The 19557-nt window shown below is 43.6% G+C and overlaps 1 protein-coding gene across 3 annotated transcripts; it reads right to left on the bottom strand.

Annotated features, from left to right (window-relative positions):
• Positions 1–655: 655 nt before the first annotated feature.
• On the bottom strand, positions 656–13174 carry fam113 (family with sequence similarity 113). 3 transcript variants are annotated; one of them, XM_083776094.1, is made up of 12 exons: positions 13049–13174; positions 10381–10462; positions 9882–9961; positions 9428–9660; positions 7407–7557; positions 6909–7128; positions 6354–6476; positions 5818–6226; positions 5541–5611; positions 4476–4526; positions 3951–4124; positions 656–1832 (listed from the first exon to the last, which is right to left on the bottom strand). In XM_083776094.1, the coding sequence occupies exons 2-12, from the start codon at positions 10451–10453 to the stop codon at positions 1690–1692; spliced, it is 1728 nt and encodes a 575-aa protein (XP_083632220.1). In that variant the 5' UTR covers positions 10454–10462; positions 13049–13174; the 3' UTR covers positions 656–1689. The 3 variants fall into 3 exon arrangements, with proteins under 3 accessions (XP_083632220.1, XP_083632221.1, XP_083632222.1); XM_083776095.1 differs by lacking the exon at positions 13049–13174 and having other exon boundaries at positions 656–1785; positions 10381–10724; XM_083776096.1 differs by lacking the exons at positions 656–1832; positions 5541–5611; positions 13049–13174 and having other exon boundaries at positions 4067–4124; positions 10381–10724.
• Between the last annotated feature and the right edge of the window lie 6383 nt (positions 13175–19557).

Below are 19557 nucleotides of genomic sequence, written 5' to 3'. Positions count from 1 at the left end.
GCTACAGGTGTGTATGTTTACTCACTCCCTCTTTAGAGTGGGAAGAATTGGCTGGCACACCGGATTTTACTTCACTAAAGGCCTATTCATACTCCAGTTTTAGGTAATAAGGTGACCACCAAAAACCTACATGACGTCACTGAGCTGCGGTAGTAAGCTGTCTGTTTCTTCTTGTTTTTAATCCTGTTCTGTGCAGCACTTTGGAACTACCGGTATGTTTTGAAAAGCGCTATACAAATAAAGTTCATATCATATCATAAGCGACTCACCCAAACACATCTCTCTGGAAAACACAGTTCAGTGGTCACCATCACCTGAAACTGGAATATTAATATGCCTTTAAGCCTACTGTATTCCACCTGACGTAGATGGTCATGGTTTGTGGAGCTTTATACTTCAGATATCAAAGGAAATGCATTCAGGTAAAATGGAGAATGAGTAGAGCTGTCGCGGAATTACTGACATTTTTGGTATAATCAAAAAGGGGTTACTGAAGCAAAAAAAAGAAAGGTTTGAGAACCATTGATTTGTTTATGTTTATTGAGCACTGTAATATTTCATTATGCATGCACATCAGAAATTAGATTTTACATTTGTATTTTTTTGTGTATCAAAATTCTACCCCACTTCCCTCCAACTCCACCAGTAAGCACAGAATAATATTTGTGACAGTAGTATCCCAAAAATAATACAACAAAAATTCTAATAGTGGCTTTCTTTTCTTTTACACATTTATCTTTTATAAACACCTAAACCCGTCATCAACCTGAGTCTGTAAACAGCAGTGGTGGAAAAAATACTCTTAATGTTTTACTTAAGTATAAATACTGCAATATAAAAAAATACTCTATTACAAGTAAAAGTCCACAGTAAAAGTAGGCCTACTCATTATACAGAATGTCTCATTTCAAGTTTTCTTAATGTAGACCTATAAAAATCTTTGGAAAAGAACACATCTACAAGCTCACAATGCGTTGCATCATGCCTCACCACGCCTCTCAGCCATTATAAAATACAATGTAACCTCACACCCTTTGATGCTTATTGCTTTATGTGAAGTTACAATGGGTTTGTATAGGAAGAGTGCGTAGCAGCTAAAATTAATATCAAATATGTAAATACTGAATCTACTGTAGCAACTTAGAAACGGTCCAGGTGTACTGTTCACATAAGCCAGAGTAGACGATAAAATTACCCAAAAATGTTTTGAAAGTGAAATATTCAAAATGTTAGTGAAAGTATTCATATTGTTAGAGCTTGTAGTCCACTAGTTTTGCTATTCTGGAAATGGGGGACATGTTTGTGACCACTAGAAATGACACCTCTGGTGGAACTTGGCAAAGTACGAATTTCATTGCGTAGTGAAAACATTTGTGATTTTACCGAATTTTACCCAATCAATGCCTCCCTGCTTGGCACTCAGCATCAATGGGTTGGATTGGGGGTTCAAATCAACTAATCGAAATGATTCCCGAGTGCGGCCTGGCTGCAACTCACCAGTGGCTCCTTGGCTGCGGCTCACCGCTCCAAGAGATGGAGATCAACAAATGTCACTGCGGTAACATGTGTTACTGCTACTTTTGATGTTTTTCAATTTAAACTTAGTTTTGACATAATATGAGGCTTCCAGCCGACAGAGACGATATGACAGCTTGCATCAGTGCAGTCTCTTGGTTTTGCAGTTGCGGATCACGTAGGCGTTGTTCCGTTGTTTGTTGTTCCATCCTCTCTGGGAAGCAGACGTGATGATGTGAGGCGGCAGGCAGTACGGTCTGTATCTGAACCCTGAGGACAGAACAAAGTGATGATGTGAGACGGTCTGTATCTGAACCCTGAGGACAGAACAAAGTGATGACGTGAGACAGTCTGTATCTGAACCCTGAGGACAGAACAAAGTGATGATGTGAGACAGTCTGTATCTGAACCCTGAGGACAGAACAAAGTGATTATGTGAGACAGTCTGTATCTGAACCCTGAGGACAGAACAAAGTGATGATGTGAGACAGTCTGTATCTGAACCCTGAGGACAGAACAAAGTGATTATGTGAGACAGTCTGTATCTGAACCCTGAGGACAGAACAAAGTGATGATGTGAGACAGTCTGTATCTGAACCCTGAGGACAGAACAAAGTGATGATGTGAGGCGGCAGGCAGTACAGTCTGTATCTGAACCCTGAGGACAGAACAAAGTGCACCAGGAGAGCATGAGAAAGAGACACACGCACCTTTTTACGTCACTGGTTCTGTAAGGCAGGCTGTACTTTTCTTTTTTGAAAATCAAAAAACACATTTTGGTGTGTAGAACACAAATCTGAAGATGATTTATTTTTTTCAATTCTGTTAAACCTAACCTACTATCTACTAACTACTACTAACCTATTTTAGCCTTGCGTAGCTAGACGAATCTAACCGTTGCAATGCAAGTTGTATTGTCTGGCTACGCGAGGCTACATCAATTCAGATTATTGTAAATTCTTTGGAAGAAAGACATTTTGTTTTCATACAAAATTCTGGTTCAAACAACATATTTTTGTGTGTAGAACACAAGGAAGCCTGCCGAGTGCAGTGTACGCCCTCCCCAAACCTGGCCTAACCTCACAGGAAGCCAGGGGTGGTTTTTAACCTGTTAACCCGCCACGCATGTCTGGAGCCACGGGTGATTTTTAACCCACAGCACAGGTTTTGTCGGACTAATGACTGTAGGACTTTTGGTATGTCTAACCAACGTATGCACCCCCTTTCTCTTCCTTGGATGTTTTGGACAAGATAAAGTAAGTAACCTTGCCGAGCCATGAGGATTCAAATTCAAAAGCAGCAAAAGCAGCAGATCTACAAGCTCGAAACTGATGCTTTTGTGTGACTCTGTAGAATGCAGTACAATTTTGAGGTATTTTTACTTTAGTGGAGTATTTCCAATGTTCAATACTTCATTACTTCTACTCCACTACATCTCAGAGGCAAATATTGTACTTTTACTCCATTGTGGAGGACATAACAGTACAGTACACTCACCCTAAAGCGTCACTTGTTATTCCACCTTTTTCCCACTGGGTGGTGCTCCTGGCCAAACCGAGATAGACCGACTCACTGCAATGTATAATGTTTTTTTTTTTTTTTTTTTGTATTATTGTATATACACTCAGGTATTTATATTGTTGTTTTTGGGGCACACATTGTGCTTGTCCCGCACTTTACAGCTGATCTTTTAATTCCGTTTACCTTTACAATACATTTTGATTCGGGATACCAATTTTTATCCAATTTATCCTTCAGTAAGGGCATTTCTTATTGATTAGTGGGCGGCACGCTGGCACGGCGGCACCTCATTGAGTGACACAGGTGTCCTTGTTAGAGCAGTGCCATTCTAAAATCACCATATAGGTAAGATGTGTTCCATCCTCAGCACACTATATGTTCGACAAGAGTCTGTGTGTTTACCGTGATAACGTGATGAATCTGCTTGTTCTAAACATGCATGTTTACTGTGATACCGTGATGAATATTATACTGCTTGTTCTAAATATGATGCATGTTTACTCTGATACTGTGATGAATACTGGTTGTTATAAACATGCATGGATACTGTGATGAATACTGGTTGTTATAAACATGCTAACTGTACCAACATGAAGTAGTGATGCTTTGTACATGTTTTCAATGACTAGTATTGACAATGGCCTAACTAGACGTCAGTAGGCCCTGTGTCACGACATGACTGATTTGTTTTAGATGAAACTGATTGGGATTTCTTTTTTTTTAATGAGAATAGATTAATTTATTTTTAATGAGAATTCTTAAATTTTAAATAGTTTTCAATAGTTTTTCTTATTGAATCGGAATCGAATCAAGAATCGTTTTGATTTGACAAATCGATTTTTAATTGCATCGTGACCCCGAGAATCGGAATCAAATAGCAGAAGATTGACACAGCCCTACTAGTGCAAACTCACCATGCATGGCTGCCACGCTGTGCGCAGGTGGTCTGCGATGGTGGGGGGGTGTTTGTGGCGGTGGTGGCTCATCCCCGTCAAAGCTGAGGTAGCCTAGGATGAACTGATGGTGTGTGGTGGTGACGGAGTCCTCGGTGAACCCTTCACGGTCGTAGTAGTGTGACCCGGAAGGCTCTGTTTAAGGAGGAACAGTGTTCAGTAAACCAGTGGCTCTCAAAACCTTTTTTGTGCCAAGTACCCCCATATTTATTGAGGACTTCAAAAGGGTCTAATCATTTTAGACATTTGTTTTTGCTAAAAAATATTTAAAACAATATAGCAAATGTACAAGCTTGCAGCGTGGCACGAAGTGACACGCTTGGAGCTTGTAGATCTGCTATTTTTGCATAGCCAATTAACATATAAGTGGTTAAGATTATTGTGATGCAGTGCTACATTAACTACATTTGCTGGGGAGTCCCCAATGGACCCCTGGGGGTCCCCATATCCCCCAGAACCTCTGATTTAAAGGATTGCGTTTCTTACCTGCTTTCTGTCCACAGGATGGCCTCGGCTTCGGTTTCGGTTTAATAGGCTCTGAAGTAATGTAAAGTGAAATGACATAGTTAAAGTCATATAGTGTAATTTCTTTCAATTTAAACAAACGTTATTTTGACACTTACACCAAAAACTACACAGGCAGCGTTGATGTATGCTGGAGATTTATTTTGTATAAATTAGTTATGTATTTTGAAGTCAATGAAGACCCTTTCTGAAAACATAATTAGCTTTCTAAAATATCCTCAGCGCTGGGACCTGCAGCATGTCTGTCTGTACAGTACAGTACAGTATTTGTTAAAATCATGCTTTTATGTGGACACGCCCACCAGTTCATTAAGTATGCCTGGTTTGCCTGGTCACCACCCACTACAGCTGTGGGTGAAGCCGCACAGCTGTAGTTTTATGATAAAGGGGGAGGGGTTAGGGGAGGGGCTGATAGTGTGATGTCACTATATTTCATTGGCCCGTTTGACTGTCAAGGGTTCATCCTCCAGGAAGAAACCCTAAAAACAAAATTAATACACCATTGCACATAAAAACGACTCCAGGGTGTCTAATGAAGTACTGTCACCTCATAGACACATGAAAAACTGGAAAAATACAAAAATTGTGGCACTCCATAATCAAGCCAAGTCTGATCCAAGTAGTGATAGAATGAATGAATGAATTAATGAATGAATGAATACACTATATGGTAGGGGGTTGTGGTTGCTAGAGGGTTGTGAACTTTCTCAACGGTTGAGGAGGAACCAGAGCAACATTGTTTACTTTATTTGCAATGTCTCCTGTCCAACGGAACCTAACGTTTGTTCCACTTGGTTCAGGAGGCCTCACTGATTGCGGGGAGCGAGCTATGTAATGTTCCACCTGCACTGCACCACTCGTTCTTGGACATAGTAGTAACATCAGATGAATTAAGGTAAGAAAACGGTTGGTTCGGAATTCTTCTTTAAATGCTTAAAGAGGTTTAAGTTATAGCATTGTAGGTTAGATACCGTACGGTGCCTAAAACTCATTTGCCAGTAGAGGATCTTCTGTGGGTGTGTTTACCATTGATAGGGACTGTTTTCAGCACCCCATTCTCCTCAAGCTCTGTTCTCTCTGGCCCATTCTCCTTGATACTGTAGAGTGTAGACACACACACACATACACAGTAACAGATCTACAAGGTCAAAGCGTGTCGCTCAAATATGGAGAGAAGAGGTTGCCTGAGAGCAACAATATGCTAATTTCCCCTTTTTAGTACAAAAGATAGTGTGCAATGCAACATGGATAGTGTGCAATGCTCATTTTGTCCAAAAAGGCAAAAGGAAAATGCATAGTGTACTTTTTGGTGGCGGTGCATTCGCCGTTGATGGCACGACTGGAGGTGGAGACTGGTTTTAAGCCGTCAACCGTCCCTCCTCCAATGGCGTCCGTCCCAGCCGTACCCCCCAAGGAGTCGGCCGTTCCTCCTCCAATGGCGTCCGTCCCAGCCGTACCCCCCAAGGAGTCGGCCGTTCCTCCTCCCATGCTGTTCGTCCCAGCCGTACCCCCCAAGGAGTCGGCCGTGTCTCCTCCCATGGCGTCCGTCCCAGCCGTACCCCCCAAGGAGTCGGCCGTGTCTCCTCCCATGGCGTCCGTCCCAGCCGTACCCCCCAAGGAGTCGGCCATCCCTCCTCCCATGCTGTCCGTCCCAGCCGTACTCGCCAAGGAGGGAAGGGAAGTTGGGGAGTCCACTGGAGGAGATGCGAGTTCTGCTGGGTGGGAACAGTGTCATCATGTTTAGTCTGTGTGTGTTCTTGGCTAGCATGGAGTGAGTCATCGCAACTATAAACTAGACAGTGATGGAGGATATAACGGGGAAGACTCTGTTGTTTATACCTTCTGCTGAGCGGATGGAGAAGAATCCACCGGGGTCTGCGTTGCCATGGAAGCCACACCCATGGATGATGCCTCCGAAGGAAGGAAAGTCGTCTGAACAAAAGTCATCTGACGAAAAGTAATCTGAGGATAGACAGACATCATCATCAGAATCATCATCACTAGCATCATCATCATCTTTTTCTGTGTGGAGTTTGCATGTTCTCCCCGTGTTCCCTACGGTAGGTATACCCTTACAAAAAACATGCCTCCCCCTGGCCAACCGGGGGAGGGTAAAATAACTGGTTGGAATAACGTGTTCCCCCCACACGCTATACATACTACTGGGTGAAAAAGTCCCAATGTTTGTAAACAAATAATTGGTCTATACAAAGACTAAAATATGGGACCCAGTGCCTCAGCATCAAGGGTTGGATTTAGGGTAAGTCAATGCGACATACTAGCGTCATGTTCAGGGGGTGTACTTGTACAACAAGCTGCCTCACGCTACAGAAACAGCAGATAGGCTCCTGCAGCCCTATGGGCCTCATGGCTCGGCAAGGCTTACTTACTTACCTTCAGTGCCTCCCCAGGCCTCTGCGGCTCGCTCCAGGATGAGCGTGGTGATGGTGCGGTGGGCCAGGTGGTTCCAGTGTACGCCATCTCCCGCGCGCTGCCACGGCCGGTCGGTGAAGCGTGAGTACAGGTCCAGCACGTCCACATTGTACCACTTAGCCCAACGCCAGCTGAACTGGTTGGCCGTACACACGTCCCACTCCAGAGGCCGGTACGCCATCTGAGCAGCGGTGGTGGAAAAAATGTAGTATGCACGTGTTTTTACTTAAGTAAAAAGTATCAATGATACTGCAATGTAGAAATGCTCCGTTCCAAGTAAAAGTGTTCAACGTGTGCTTGAGTGAAAGTACAAAAGTATTGGCATCAAAGTGTACTTAAAATACCAAAAGTAAAAACTAGGCTATATTTTGATGCCAATACTTTTGTAATTTTCCAAGTCTAACACATTGCTACTTAGTAGTTGTGTAACACGTATGTATGTATATGTCTGTTGTATACCTGACGAAGCAGGGCGCCAACCTTGATGGTCTGGCTGACGGGCATGGTGAGAGTCCACATCACCAGGCTCTCCTGTGGCAGCACGGTTTTTAGACCCCCAAAGAACAGGTCCAGATTCTCTATGTATCCCTGCTGCCAGTTAGCGTTATACCTGAATACGCGCACACACACACACACACACACACACACACACACACACACACACACACGTTATGGAATAAACAATATAGAATGTACAATATATATAAGGGTTGTAGATTCAATTGACATGTGGGCTATTGTAACCCAACCAAAGTACAGTATCAATATACTTTGGTTATGTGTTCTGGGTACCACTGATGTGTTGTTATGATCTCTGTATTTCTCCTCATGTGTGCATGTGTAACCGTTTGGCTGGAGCCAGGGCGCAACTAACTTTCCTGGCCACGTTGCAAAGGCCATATTGCAAGATCTCCTGGCAGTTCCTAATGTTCAGATTGATCTGTTATTGTGGAGAAGAACTGGCCCAGACATCGGAACGTCTCCGTGTCTGGGGCAATCTCGGTTGTGCAATCTCCTCTGTATAAAGAGGAGGTAAAGACGTGATGGATTCAGCTAATAGACTAGAATAAAACCCGATGATCACTTTACACTTTACTGTACTGTTCATCGATTGCTTTGTATGGCAATTCTTTCTTCTCTCGTGCACGTATTTTCAATAAACCACTCTGATTAGACACACACATGCATGCACACACACACACACACACACACACACACACACACACACACACACACACACACACACACACACACACTCACACACTCTTTATTTCCGTTCACATTTGCCAAGACATTCTTGAACACAAACAGTAGTAGTTCCCTCTAGTGGTTCCCAAACTGTGGTTGTTATGGAAAAGAATTAGGAAGACATAGTAGTTGTCTCAAATATAGAAATGTCCTTAAATGGAGGTCCGTAGACTAATGCATGTCAAACTGGGGGTCCTCGAAATTAAAATGCTTGAGAATCACTGCTGGTGCCGTAAGAAATCTTCTCTTATGGGGGTCCTATGGGGGAACCACTGGGCTATACGCGAGGCTATAGAGCGTCGCAGTCCCGCCCCCTTACATGACGACGCTAGGACCAGAAGTGAATCCCTCATTCATTTTTCCCATAGACATTTCAAAAATTATTTATTTAAAGATGATTAGGCCACAGAAAAAGCCAACTCGAGTTGTGACAAATCATGACAACAAACACAACATTTTGGGCCAAACAAATATTTACAAAGAAGAAAAACAACAAAATAAGTCTTTCTAATTATTTGTTCGGCCCGAAAAATTGTGTTTGTTGTTATGATTTGTCACAACTCGAGTTGGCTTTGTACGAGGCTTAAAAGGTCTTTAAATACATTTTGAAATGTCTATGAGGAAAATTAACGGGGAATCATTTCTTGGTCCCTGGTAGGGGGCAGGACTGCGACACTAGTCTTTTTTTTATTATATTTTTTTTATCCCACGATTTTGTAACCCATTTTTCACCCCTGTGTCAATCATCTAATGTGATCCTGGGCTCTACACACCCTCCGCCAACCTGGGGAGAGCAACAGACTTGACTCATGCTTCCTTCATGCTTGAGTGTCCAAGTTGCTCCTTTACACCTGACAGGGGGGAGTTTCCCTGGTTGGACATAGCGCGTGGAAGGAACACGTTATTCCAACCAGTTCGTTTCCCCTCCATCAGGCGCCCCGGCTGGCCAGGGGGAGGCAGTTTAGAGACCAGGATTACTGCATGTTTTTGTGAGGGTACCTACCCTAGGGGACACGGGGAAAACATGCAAACTCCACACAGAAAGGCCCTTTCGCCAACCCTGCCTTCGGGTATGGGCACTGATGACGCGGAGGAGGAAACATGCCGCCAGCACCCACAGCGCCCCGAGCGGGAATCGAACCCAGGACCTTCTAGCTGTGAGGCGACAGCACTACCAACTGAGCCACCGTGCCCCTTTGCGACACTAGTCTATATCAACCCTGCACACTGACCTGGAGATGTCCCAGAGGCAGGAGTTGACGATCACCATGTTGGGTTTGAGGCCGTGGTGGAACGTGTTGAGGATCCACTTCACGTAGGGCGAGTAGATGCGTGTCAGGAAGTAGAAGCGGACATGGTGCCTCTGCGTCCGGTACTGTCGCACCTCATGGTAATCTATACCGTTGTGCATGCGGTCCAGATCGCCTCCCTCCAACAGGTTGTCCCGCTCGAAGCTCAGCTCGCCCTGAAAATGCAAGGCGCATGGCGGTCGAAAGATATACATGTGTGGGGGGAGAGAGAGAGAAAATCTGGACCGCTTTCATTTACCTTGCTCTTCAATTGCTCTAACCTCAGACAGAGACAATAAACGTACATGTACGTTCGGGTGTCAGTTAACTTGCTCTTCATTTGCTCTAACCTCAGACAGAGACAATAAACGTACATGTACGTTCGGGTGTCAGTTACCTTGGTCTTCCGTTGCTCTAGGCTCAGGAACTCGTCTTTCTGCAGCAGGAGAACAATGTCCTTGTACACTGACCTCTGGACTGAGGTACACAAACACAAGTGGTGCAGTGTTGAGTTTGTAGACTAAAACAAGAAATCAGTCATTATATATTAGCTTGCATTGCATTCTCTTGGATATTGTACCTTAGTGGGTCTTTCTGTAGTCGCGTTTGCACTCTCTTAATTGTCATGGTGCGGTGGGGGAGAGGACAGCGGGCTTAATGATGACTAGAACTAAGACTAAATATACTTTTCAACAACAGTAGTTAAAATTTAATGTTGGAGAGGGATGAGTGGTCATTTTATGTTTGGTTTCGCTCGGGTGTTGCGCTTTGACTTTTACCAGCGCAAGCGGTGCAATCTGAGATGCACAGAATTTGCAGTAGGCGAATAAGGACAAAAGAAAATGTCAAAATCTTTTTAAATACATCTATCTACTTTAAAGTGTGACTGTACTCACTGGAGTCTCCCAACACCACCACAAACTTGTCTCGTAGCAGACGGCTGGCCTGAGCATGGTTGACGAACTCCATTGTCTCCACCTGTTCATCAACAAATTAAAGACAAAGAAGCAGACAGGGGTACTGTCCTAAAGTCGGCTCTTCGGTGCTACTGAAAATTTCTGACGAGCCGAAATCATTTCGGCTACAGCGCCGAAACAGCGGTAAAATAGGAGTATGAATCGGCACTTAGAATGGAACATTTGGTATTTGCTTTCAAGTTAAGACCTCGACCTTTAGGGTCAACATTAGTTTCTACAGAACTGGTGCAACAACTTCAAAGGCACTAGCCTGTATGCAGTTATGCACACCTTGTACTTTTAACCAAGGGGGGGGATATTTTAGCTGACTCTTGACATATCTATACATTGGTTATGATGAAATCATAACACTCAGAAGGATGATGTGTGTGTAAGGAGATTTCCCCCCGAGTTGAAGACCAATGGCAGCAGTAGTTGGCCATTGTGGTGGGAAGTTCACTAAGGAATGAGAACTGAGAACTGACAAGAAAGAAAGTTTCACATGCACGAGCAGCGACGGCTCCAGAAAATTGTGACTGGGGGTGCTATGGGGGGGCTAATGAATCTTGGTTTACATAGAAGTCAGTCAATTGGGCTTGTTTTGAGGGGGGGCTAAGCCTCCACCAGAGGGGGTTAAAGTTAAAATGATCACTCTGAAATAATATATATTCAAAGATTTGCGACACATTTTTACGATTTTTCAATAGCTAAAGTATAACATAATGCTTAAAACACCAAAAGGGGTTCCCGTCATGAATGGGTTAACCAACCAACAGGCAAAATATTTAAAGTTTTGGTCCTGAGAGGCTACTGTATCTCATCAAATGGTGGTCCGTGGCTGAAATGCTGAATAAAATAACGGACCTTGATGTGAAAAAGGGTTGAAATCCACTGAGTTTGATCATTCCCGGTAACCACCCCAATTGTATATTGTGTTTACTCATACAGATTGGATAAAATTACATTGTATCCATTAAGGTTATAGTGCCACTTTAAGAAAATGCCACTTTAAGATTTTGTTTGTTCAAATCAAACCTTGATCATAGTTATAGTTATACTATACACAAAGATAAACAGGAAGTTATTGGCAGTACATGCAAAGATAAACAGCTGCTTGGCAGGCTTCCAGATAAACAGGAAGCCTGGCAGACTTTAAACAATACATACCAGGCCTGCATGTTAATATTCTGATTGTTAATTGTGGAAATTATGCATTGTGGAAATTCCACAATGCATTGCTTCTAAATTAGTTTTTCGTATGTGAGACTAATCAGGTGATCACACTGTCTTTGTGTTTTTCGAATGAAAGTTTGCAAACATGATAGAGATGTTCTTCTCATGTTAAACTTGTCTGGGAGAGAGGCCTTTTGAAGCTCTTTAAGGAGGGTTATAAGAACTTGACCTTGACTGTCTAGAGAACACTGGTTCTCAACGTCAGGTCCGGGGACCACTAGTGGGTCTGTCACTCTGAGAGTGTACACAATGGAACCAAATGAACCATTATTACGGATCCATTTGTACACTCTCAGAGTTAAATTAACACTGAGGATTCATCCGTGGCATGAATGCATATCAGACTGGTGGTTCTTGACATGAAAAAGGTGGAAAGCAACTCAACTATTAATGTAGGCTGAAATGTAGGCTATACTGGTCTGAAACCACAATCTAAATACTCAACGCTTATTTATTAAAGGTATATTCAGTGATTTCACTTAATTCAAATATCACTTATTTTTTTGTTTTGTTGTGATAATCCTCTCTACTATAGAGTGTGCTGACCATATAAGGAGTTCCTCCCTGTCCCCAGTTAACCCCTGGGGGTCAAAAAACCTTAGGTTTCGTTTTTGGCTCTCTATCCTGATTGGATGAAAGGCTTAGGTCCCAGCCAAAAACGAACCTAAGGTTTTTTGAGTGAAATAACTGAATATACCTTTAACTGAGAGACTGAGTTACACAGTGGTCATTGAGGGGGTTCCAGGTGGTCCCCCAGTAGCCTACAGCTAAATGAGCTGGTAAGCAAATGGACCCTTATACAGTAGATTTCTAACTCTTGATAGTGTAAATTGACAGGTCTATTTGGTTTCATATTTGAGTTAAATTACTGTTAAACATCTGCATTAGTTAATTTACAAGAAGTCCACACAATTAGAGAATGTAGAATAATTGTTAATCGTTTGCCTGTTATCTCTCCTATCATGGAGAGATAAACAAGAAAGTGGACGCACACGCTGATCATGGCTAACCCTAACCCTAAGTGCCAATGTTTATTTAGGACGCAGAGTTAGACAGAAAATCAATGTTTCGGCTGTAAGCCTTCTTCAGGGAAGGTACCAACATCAATAGGCCTACAGCATGGAATGGAATTGTGGACATAATCATAAGATTGGGGTCTGAGAGGCTAAATCTCGGTGGTCCGTGGCTCAAATGCTGAATTAATTATGCACCTTGACGTGAAAAGTTTTGAAAACCACTGATGTGCGGTAGATGAAAAAAGAAGTCCGCCCAAGTATAGTTGTAACTCGCATCCGCTAAGAACAGGTTTTACAGTGAGTGGTTAAACCGTGTAATGCGACAAATCATGAACACGATGAAGACAGTAAGGTCTTACCTAACGGTGGTGAATATGAGAGATGACTCCGCAGCTGTCAGCCTTTTTTTTAATTGGGCTTAAATTATTTTTAAACCGTAAATTATTCTCTCTTTCTCACTTTTGTCTTCCTCTCTTGCGCTCACTCTCTCTGATCCTCTCTCTCTCGCGCACGTGCGTGTGTGTGCGTGTCGTGTGTGTGTGTTCAAGGACTTTCTGGAGAATTGAAACTTAGCTGCATATTATGCAAGGGGAAAGTACCGCTATTTTAGGTATGCTGTGTATCGTGGATGTTTTGTAGACGTATACATTTTATTCTGCCTAGTTCACACTTGAAAATATCTCAATGTGTCGGGCACCGAGATGAGACTTATTATGAACTCTAGCGTGAGATATGATGATCAGAAATGTGATCAGAAAGGTCAAATAAGTTGGGAAAGTCTGCAGGACGCGGCCCTCAGAAATGTCAAGTTGGGAAAGTCAATAACAAGTTGAGAAACTCACCCACGCCCGATCATTGTATCAAAACAACGGGGCAAGTCGTCCCAACCTCGATCCCCAAGGTAAGTATTGGCAAAACAGAAACATATTATTCAAGGTTACTTTCGCAAACCCTGGTTCTCCGATAACGAGTGGAGGGGCTTCACAAAGCATGCCAATGACAGTGTGAGTTCTAAATATGCAGAGATATGGAAATTGCAGTAAATAACCAGTGGCTTCTGATGTATCATCAGAGTGAACCTTAGCACCACTGCCTTAAACATGTAGGCTAGTGTTGTTACGACCGTAGGTCACGGTTTACTATGAAAACCTGCATTTCATGTCCGTCACGGCTCGTGACACATTCCATATATGGCCGTCTCCATATATGAAGATCATGACACCAGTGACCTCATCAAACCCTGGATAGCCATACATGGAGAAGACTGGATCATCACCTAGATCTGCATATATGGAGCAGGCCAGTAACTCTACATCTCACTTCATGACACGTACAACATGACCTCATCAAACCCTTAATTCTCCATATATGGAGCTGACCTGTTCTGACATCCCATTTCCATATTATGAAATAATAATACAAAATAAAACATATCTCGTCTAGCGACCTACGTGACCGCTGTCTGCACCTATAGCCAGATCATCATTGCTCACCTCAATGCACTATGTCACACCACAGTCAGGGTGCTTATCATGTGGTATTATTCCCTGTTGGCTATTCACCTGCGTGTTCCACTGAAGTGCAGTTCTCGTTGGGCAGGAAGAGACACAGGAAACATGGCAACAGAGGGCCTCTCGTCTGTCGTCTAACGGTTACCATAGCTTTTAAAAAATATATATTATTTTTAGAAGCAATTATAAAAAAACAATATAGCTTCCATCAGCAATAAGGTTGGACCAAGCAGGAAGGCAATAAGCAATAAGAAGAATATGACTGAACTTGAGAATAAGAAGACCATGTAATTGTGACAGGGTATTGTAGAAGACACATACGCTGAGCTGGCGATGACAAATTTGAACCCATGACCTTGTGTTGCAAAGGCGAGAGCTCTACCTACTAAGCTAGGCAGGCTGCCTAAAATGGAGTCATGCCAACATGCTAGCATTTTTGCATACTGGGCGTCTCCACCTCTGGCAGATAGGGCCCCATGGGGCTCCTGTTGTTCCTATACATAAACGCTCAGACTTCACATGAGGGCTCATTGAGTCAGCAAGGGAGCGGATTGGAATTGGGCCTAAATCTCACCTGTGTCTTGTTTTCCCCAAACAATCCTTGTTGGATTATTGTATTGTCACCTCACCTGAGTTCCAAGTCTGTTTTATGTTTGCTAGTGTTGCGCTCCTGCAAACCTTTGTTGAATAAAGACTTCCTTTTAAGATCCTGACTTCCTTGCATTTGGGCCCTACTTGAAAACCACCCTTGACATAATAATCCAACCACGTTGGACCCAGCAGGAAGAGTTTTGCAAGCCACCAGTAAGCCCAGGTCTATCAGTGCTCACACCTGTGACATGCATGTACTCTGCCATCTCTGACTCCTACCCATGCCTTGCCCACCCAGGGGTCCCACATTCATCACCCTGAGCGTTATGGAGGTAATCCTGAGACATGTGACTGTTTCCTTGCCAAGTGTTGGGCAGTTTTTGAGGACCAGGCACCTGCCTTCTCTACTGAACATTCCCGTCTGGATTATGTGAGATACATGCTTATTACATATACACAGATAGCTTGCTCACTCTCTTCCACCCATCCCACCAGCCACCACATCATCAGCTGTTAAACAACAGATGAAAGAAGGACACAGTGCAAATGTTTGAGCTAAGAAAAGGCCAGCCTAACCTGGAAGCATTCTGTTCTCTACACCTGCAGGTTGGCTATTCATTCACTGCAGCTGTATTGCACATAATCACTCAGCCTGCATGTGTTCAGGTCTATCAGTTTTTCACTTGGACTGCATATACTTATCAATCATTCCCAATTGCCCATGGTAGACTATTTGATTGTCATGTTATTCAATTTTTTATAGCCTTATACATGACATGGGTTGTTTCATTTATTTATTTATTTTTATTTACTTTTTTTCAAGCACTGGACACTGCACTGACACTTTATGAAGTCATTTGAAACAAACATCTGTCCAAACAAATCACACTTTCAACTGCTATAATGTGATTGTGAAAAGCCTCTATATTCTATACTATATGTGGATGTAGGCCTACTCAAGAAAGATGCAGGAGCATGTCAAGGACCCCCAAATTGACACTAATCAGCCCGCGGACCCCATTTGAAAATATATGCCAGGGACCCCTGCAGAGTGATTCTCAACCCGTTTAATTTCAATTAAGGACCCCCAGTTTGACATGCATTAATGGCATTTCTATCTCCCCAATTTATTATGTAAAATCACTGTTAGTTAGGGTCCATTTGGTTCCATTTGTAAACTCTCAGAGTTACAGAACCATATAGGGTCCATTTGGTTCCAAACTAGCTGGGGACCCCCTGGAACTCCCTGAAGGACCCCTGAGTGTGTCCCCAGACACCACTTTGGGAACCACTGACTTGGCTACATGCATGTGTAGCCCCCAGCCAAGACACAGCCCGCAACAGCCCTGCCAATCTTAGCACGGGTTCAATCCCCATGCGTAGCCTAATACAATATACATTCTGTACACACCATGCAATTTATTCTTTAATTTTATTAAGAATTCACGAGTGACCATAATGGTCCATTTAACTAATGCTGTCCTCTCTTGTTATTCTATTACGTCCAGTCTTCCTTAAATGGATATTTCACTTCCAAATAAAATAAATATATTTATATTTTTATAAATATATTTTCTTAATATATTTTTAAAAGATGAACAAAGTTGAAGAAAAACCACGGCCCCTTCACGCATTTAGAAGGACATTATCAGTCACTCACATGCATGGAACCAGACGGGGGTTTTCAATGAAATTATAATGGTTTAAATTGGATTTTAGACAGTACTTATCCACAACTATACAGAGACGCGTGCCGTGCGTCGTCACGTCATGGCAGATTATTGGTCATTCTTTGACGGAGTTTTGTTGAGTCTTGAATTTGGTCAGCGGTATATTCCGTATAAATCCGTTTCTCCTGGATGGGACAGGACAGCAGATCAGATGTAGGCTACTAGGATAACAGTTAAGGTGTCGTACTGTCAACATCAGCCACAGACATGCTGCCGTGTTTGTAGGTCTAACCGTTAGACTCTAACGTGTGACTCACTGTTGGCACTCTGCCGTTTCAAGTGAAGAGAGGCGCTCCGCCTATTGGAAGACCAACTTCCTTGTGTGTGTGTGTGTGTGTGTGTGTGTGTGTGTGTGTGTGTGTGTGTGTGTGTGTGTGTGTGTGTGTGTGTGTGTGTGTGTGAGAGAGAGAGACGCAACTTGGCCTGTTGTAGCGCCACCATGAGGCTGATTTGAAAACTGTCAAGTGGCATTTCTTCCTCAGCCTATAGTGGGAATAGGCATGCATGCACGGCTTGGGAAGCCGTGGATGCCGTGGATATGCACGGCTTGTGATATCCGTGGATATGCACGGCTTGGGATACACTGCCATGTCTTCCTTCTCAGAATGCATTTCTTTCATGTGGATTCCAAGGGATTCGATTTCCCAAAAGTTGCGTAACTGATGACAGTGCCTGTTCCTCTCCGACGCTGATGTGCATCACTTCAATGTCCACAACTTCAGTTATGATATTTAGCGTGGTGACTTCTCCTTGCACCAGCCATCCAAATACATTTTCCAGTGCAACTAGTCCTTAATTCAGTCTCTCCATTTTTCCTGTGACCATTTTCCAATATTGGTCTCCCCAATTAGGACTCCTAATTCCACTGCATCCATCCCTATGATGGGACATCTGCTATGGGCATTCCTTTGCTTCCAAGTCCCTCCTTATCTTTCGGTTTGGCGCTTTAATCAAGTCCTTACCCGTTGTGAGATATTTGCCCCCCCTTGTGGCCGTGAAGGGTACTGCGCCCGGGTGCGTTTGTAATTGACTAATAAATTAATTAATAATCATTAATGTGTCAAATCGAAACGCCCTCCATATTCATATGTTCAATGCCTGTGTGAAAAGTGGGAGTGATTGGTGCAGGCAGTAAGGAGTTACGGCACTGTTTCTGACAGACACACACACACACACACACACACACACACACACACACACACACACGGACACACACTCAGACATTGTTAGAATTATAGTATGATGATGATGATGATGATGATAAGAGCTCAACTTGGGTGTTTCCAATAAATGGACATCAATGCTTTGATTGTTCTTATATTTCTCAAACGAGCCTTCACTTTCCTGCAGGTAATTCTCTGGGTATTTTGGAACCAAACACATACATATTCAACGTTTCTTTACCTATAACTGGCAGCCAGGTTAAGTGCTCTGGAAATATCCTCTTTAATGAAACTGCGGTTGCTACCCATATAGCCTCTCCCCGATCCGTTACACTAGTGCATGCAGGCAGCACACGCGTTGTGAGCTTGCAGATCGCCAGATCGGTTATTTATTTTTAGGTCACTATAGGCTAATTTAGTCAGGGTCAGGGTACTAACGTATAATTTGTTTTTCTCTTCAAAATAAAATTGAGAAAACAAGAAACATAAAATGAAACAACAGAACACACACAAATAGTCCAGAGGACTATTTGTCGAATTCCAGAATGGACGGTCTACAATGGAGTCTGTGGCACTGCTGGACCAATATATAAAGAGGGCATTTAGCCATGTGGAAGGATGGACTATTAATTAAAATGCATGACGGGGTAAGAGGCCGAATGTTCAACGGGGTGCAAGACTTTCTGAAGGACAGAACTATACAGGTCCGGGTGGATGGTGTCATGTCTAAAAAAGTATAGGCATAGAGAATGGCACCCCCCAGGGAAGCATAATCTCTCCAGTGCTATTTAACATAATGATAAATGACATATTTGCTGGCATAGGAGGGGGGTTTGGGCTGTCCCTGTTCGCAGACAATGGAGCAATTTGGAAAAGGGGGCGCAATGTAGAGTACATCATGGGACAGGTCCAAAAAACCTTGCAGAAAGTAGAGGAGTGGGGCAATACATGGGGCTTCAGGATATCAGCGCCCAAGTAAAAATATGTTATTTTTGGATTTAAAAGGAAGCTGCCTGCTCTTGGACTGAAGCTGTATGGGTCTCCACTGGAGAAGGTGAAGGTATTTAAGTTCTTGGGAGTCTGGTTTGAAGAAAGAATGACCTGGGCTGTGAAATAGTGGAGAAATGTGGAAAGGTTATTAATGTCCTGCGAAGCCTATAGCCGGGTGTGAGTGGGGAGCTGACAGGGGGACGTTGAGACTGATATACCAGGCCATGATCAGATCGGCGATAGACTATGGCAGTTTTGTATATGGTGCCGCATCAAAGACGGTGCTGGGCCGGCTGGACGTCCTGCAGGCCAGGGCACTGAGGCAGTGTTGTGGGGCCTTTAGGACGTCCCCAGTCCCAGCACTGCTTGTTGAAATGGGGGAAATGCCTCTGCGGTTAAGGCGCAGTTAGCCTGACCTAAGCAGAGACATTTCTGGTCTAGAGGGGTGGGTCGCGCCTCAGAAATGCGCGCACCCTGATTGGATCTCATCGATCTGTCCGTCACCCCCGGCCCCTCCTCTCCCCCCTAGTGCAGCGCTACGTCACATCATTTAGAGCGACGCCCACCCGGAAGGGTTGACTCCCACTTTTAGACTGGTTCAGCCCACGGCTTTTTCCAGGCTTTCATCTTTCGCGCAGACGAAATGAAAGCCTGGGTATCGAGGCTAAGGCGCAGTAAGCTAGGGCTGCAGTACTGGGGTGTATGTTGAACAGCAGGAGCTGGAGTAGAGTAGAGAGACAATAGCTCAGTCTTTACCACAGAACTGCTAGCAATCCTTTGGGCAGTAAGGTGGGTGGGACAGGGGAGACCGAGAGAGGTGGTCATAGCCTCTGACTCTGCTGCAGCACTAGACGCCTTGAGAGGGGGCAAAAGCAAGGCCCGT

The sequence above is a fragment of the Protomyctophum parallelum genome, assembly GCF_964188405.1.
Source record: "Protomyctophum parallelum genome assembly, chromosome: 11".
NCBI classification, from domain to species: Eukaryota; Metazoa; Chordata; class Actinopteri; order Myctophiformes; family Myctophidae; genus Protomyctophum; species Protomyctophum parallelum.
Note: the sequence above shows the minus strand (reverse complement) of the source record. Positions and strands in the feature narration are given on the sequence as shown.